The sequence below is a fragment of the Phalaenopsis equestris genome, unplaced genomic scaffold, assembly GCF_001263595.1.
Source record: "Phalaenopsis equestris unplaced genomic scaffold, ASM126359v1 Scaffold000511, whole genome shotgun sequence".
Lineage (NCBI taxonomy): Eukaryota > Viridiplantae > Streptophyta > Magnoliopsida > Asparagales > Orchidaceae > Phalaenopsis > Phalaenopsis equestris.
The window spans coordinates 999359-1001730 of record NW_018164951.1 but is presented as its reverse complement, the minus strand read 5'-3'; the positions used below and the strand labels follow the sequence as shown (position 1 = coordinate 1001730).

The 2372-nt window shown below is 35.7% G+C and overlaps 1 protein-coding gene across 1 annotated transcript; it reads right to left on the bottom strand.

The window, feature by feature from the left end:
* Nucleotides 1–855: 855 nt before the first annotated feature.
* Nucleotides 856–2117, bottom strand: LOC110028375 (major allergen Pru ar 1-like; the record flags this gene model as incomplete). Its single annotated transcript, XM_020730206.1, is given in 2 exon segments — nucleotides 856–1224; nucleotides 1944–2117. Coding segments are annotated over 2 exon segments (476 nt in total), but the record flags the coding sequence as incomplete, so codon positions are not given.
* Nucleotides 2118–2372: the final 255 nt, after the last annotated feature.

Genomic DNA, 2372 nt, shown 5'->3' with positions numbered 1-2372 from the left:
TGATTCATTCATTGCAGGGGAGGAGGGACATAATCAAATTTGATAGAAAAAAAAAACATACCGGCACCTGAAGTCTCTCCCAAGATGGCTCTGATAAGGACAAGGAAGAAATATCAATGCTCCAGTAATTCGTTAACTCTTCTATATACTTTAATAAAAGGGTAGTGGGGATGGTTTGGGGATCACTGTGATGTCAGGTAGTGCTTCTGCTGTGAAGTAGTGGTGTGGCTAATACTATATATATATATATATATATATATATAGGTGTTAAATATGTAAATATGTAAGAATTGAGTGGTATGTATATAAATATTCAATTTTTATATATATCTGATCTTGCAAAATAAGTAACTCGTGTGTCGCAAAATACATGTTACCGGCCTCACGCACAAAATTCTTTCCAAGAATTTTTTAATATTTTCGCCATGTCGATAACAAATGATAATTTGCTAGCCTTAATCGTGATCAGAACTAATTGGACTTGACTCACATGATGTCATGTTTGTAACTCACTGCCTTTGTCGCACTGATCAGGATCAGTTAAGTTTGAGCATATATGGATCGAAGACAACAAACTTCTATGATAAAATGATTGGGTCTACATCTCCTTGTAGCCAAGGTTTATAACCATCACAAGAGGAAAGGCAAAGACAAAACTGACAAAATAAAAGTAACCCACTGTTATCACCACAAACAAGCACAAACATCATTCAACAACACACATGGGACAATAATCAAAACAAAGACACAAAAGAAAAAAAAAAAAAAAAAAACACAAAAAAAAAAAATCCCCCTGCCACAAAATTCAAAATATAAAACAACTCAAAATTTAATCACAAACATCACACAAAGCACCAAGCTCACTTTCAGCACAAACACAACAAGCAACAACCACTAGAGATCCACAACAATCACACTTTTCTTAAGCATAAGCTGCTGGATTTGCAATGAGATGTTCTTCAACCGCCTTCGTCATCAAAGAGAAGCTTGCATTGATTTGTCCCTGCTCTTCCACACTGAGAGGAGTGTCATCCAAAGTTTCATAGTGCACCGTTGTCTTCTCCACGGTTTTGCCATTGCTCCCAGCCTCCAGCTTTAGTTCGAAGGAGTAAGACTTGAGTCTCGAGCCGATCAGCCCTCCTTCAACGACAGTCTGCTTTATTATGTGGTTCTCATCGTCCAGTGCGTCAGTTTTGTCCACAATGTAGCGAAATTCCTTCACAGCTGCAATGATTTGAGCAAATTGCTTATATTTAATCCGTATAGATTGACGCTAATTAATTAATTTTGGAAGGGCTTTGAGTTTTTCTTTTCGGCCATGGATTACACAATTTTTGGACTTCTTAATGCAGGGGAAAAAAGAAGTAGAGAAACTGAGCCTTTGAAGAGAGACAAAAATGAAAAAATAATATTATATATACAAAAATAATATTATATATACAAAAATAATATTTTAATTCATAATTATCTTTGTTCATTCACTAAATAGTGGGCAAGATATTTCAATAATTCAATCGAGATCAAATATTTCATTCACTCTATTTCTCTTACTAGTCTTAGCGGAATCGATCATGATCCTGCAAAATATGCATGATACCTTAAATTTCAAAAAATAAAAGCGGTATTTGGGAGCATAACTTAAGAAGGATTTAGTCCTCAATTTTGTTTAAATCTAATCCAACATCAAAAAAAATATTTTTCGTGTTTCGTTTGTTCTTCCCACGTTCCGTCTCTTCTAAGACGTAAATCCAAATTTAATAAATCCAATTGTGATATGCTTTCAAGACTTTTTCTTGTCGTCGCTCGTGAGCTCATCTCCATTGCACAGTCTATAGGATATTCTGATTTTTAGCATATTTTGAAAATATACTAACATGTTAGAAGAATAACAGAGATCCGAAAGATTTGTGGAAGCTTCATGGAGTCTATAGAGTGATTCAAACCTTCAGAAAACACGAACTTCTTAACTGTGCCGGCTCCACCATCACCTTCAAGAAGCTCAACCTTTGTAATGACATCGGGCAACAGCTTTGGCATCAGATTGTGAGCATCAAGAATGCCGGCCTTCCATAATCTATCAATGCTGACGTTCGAAACCCCCTCATGGGTGAAGGTACCTGCAACCATGATGCTCAAATAATATCTCTACAATAGAAGAATAGAAGATGGAGAAATTTTCAGGCTATGATTTGTGAATGATTGCCTATGCAATTTATAGATGTGGAGTTCATATAAAATATATATAAATGAAGATGGTGAGTAGGTAGGTTTATGGAAGAGGACGAAATTAGTTAAAGAAAGTCGAGGAAGTTGAAAATTGGAGCCACATGGAGACGATTATTAGTGGGCTAATGCGAAGAATTGGAGGAGAA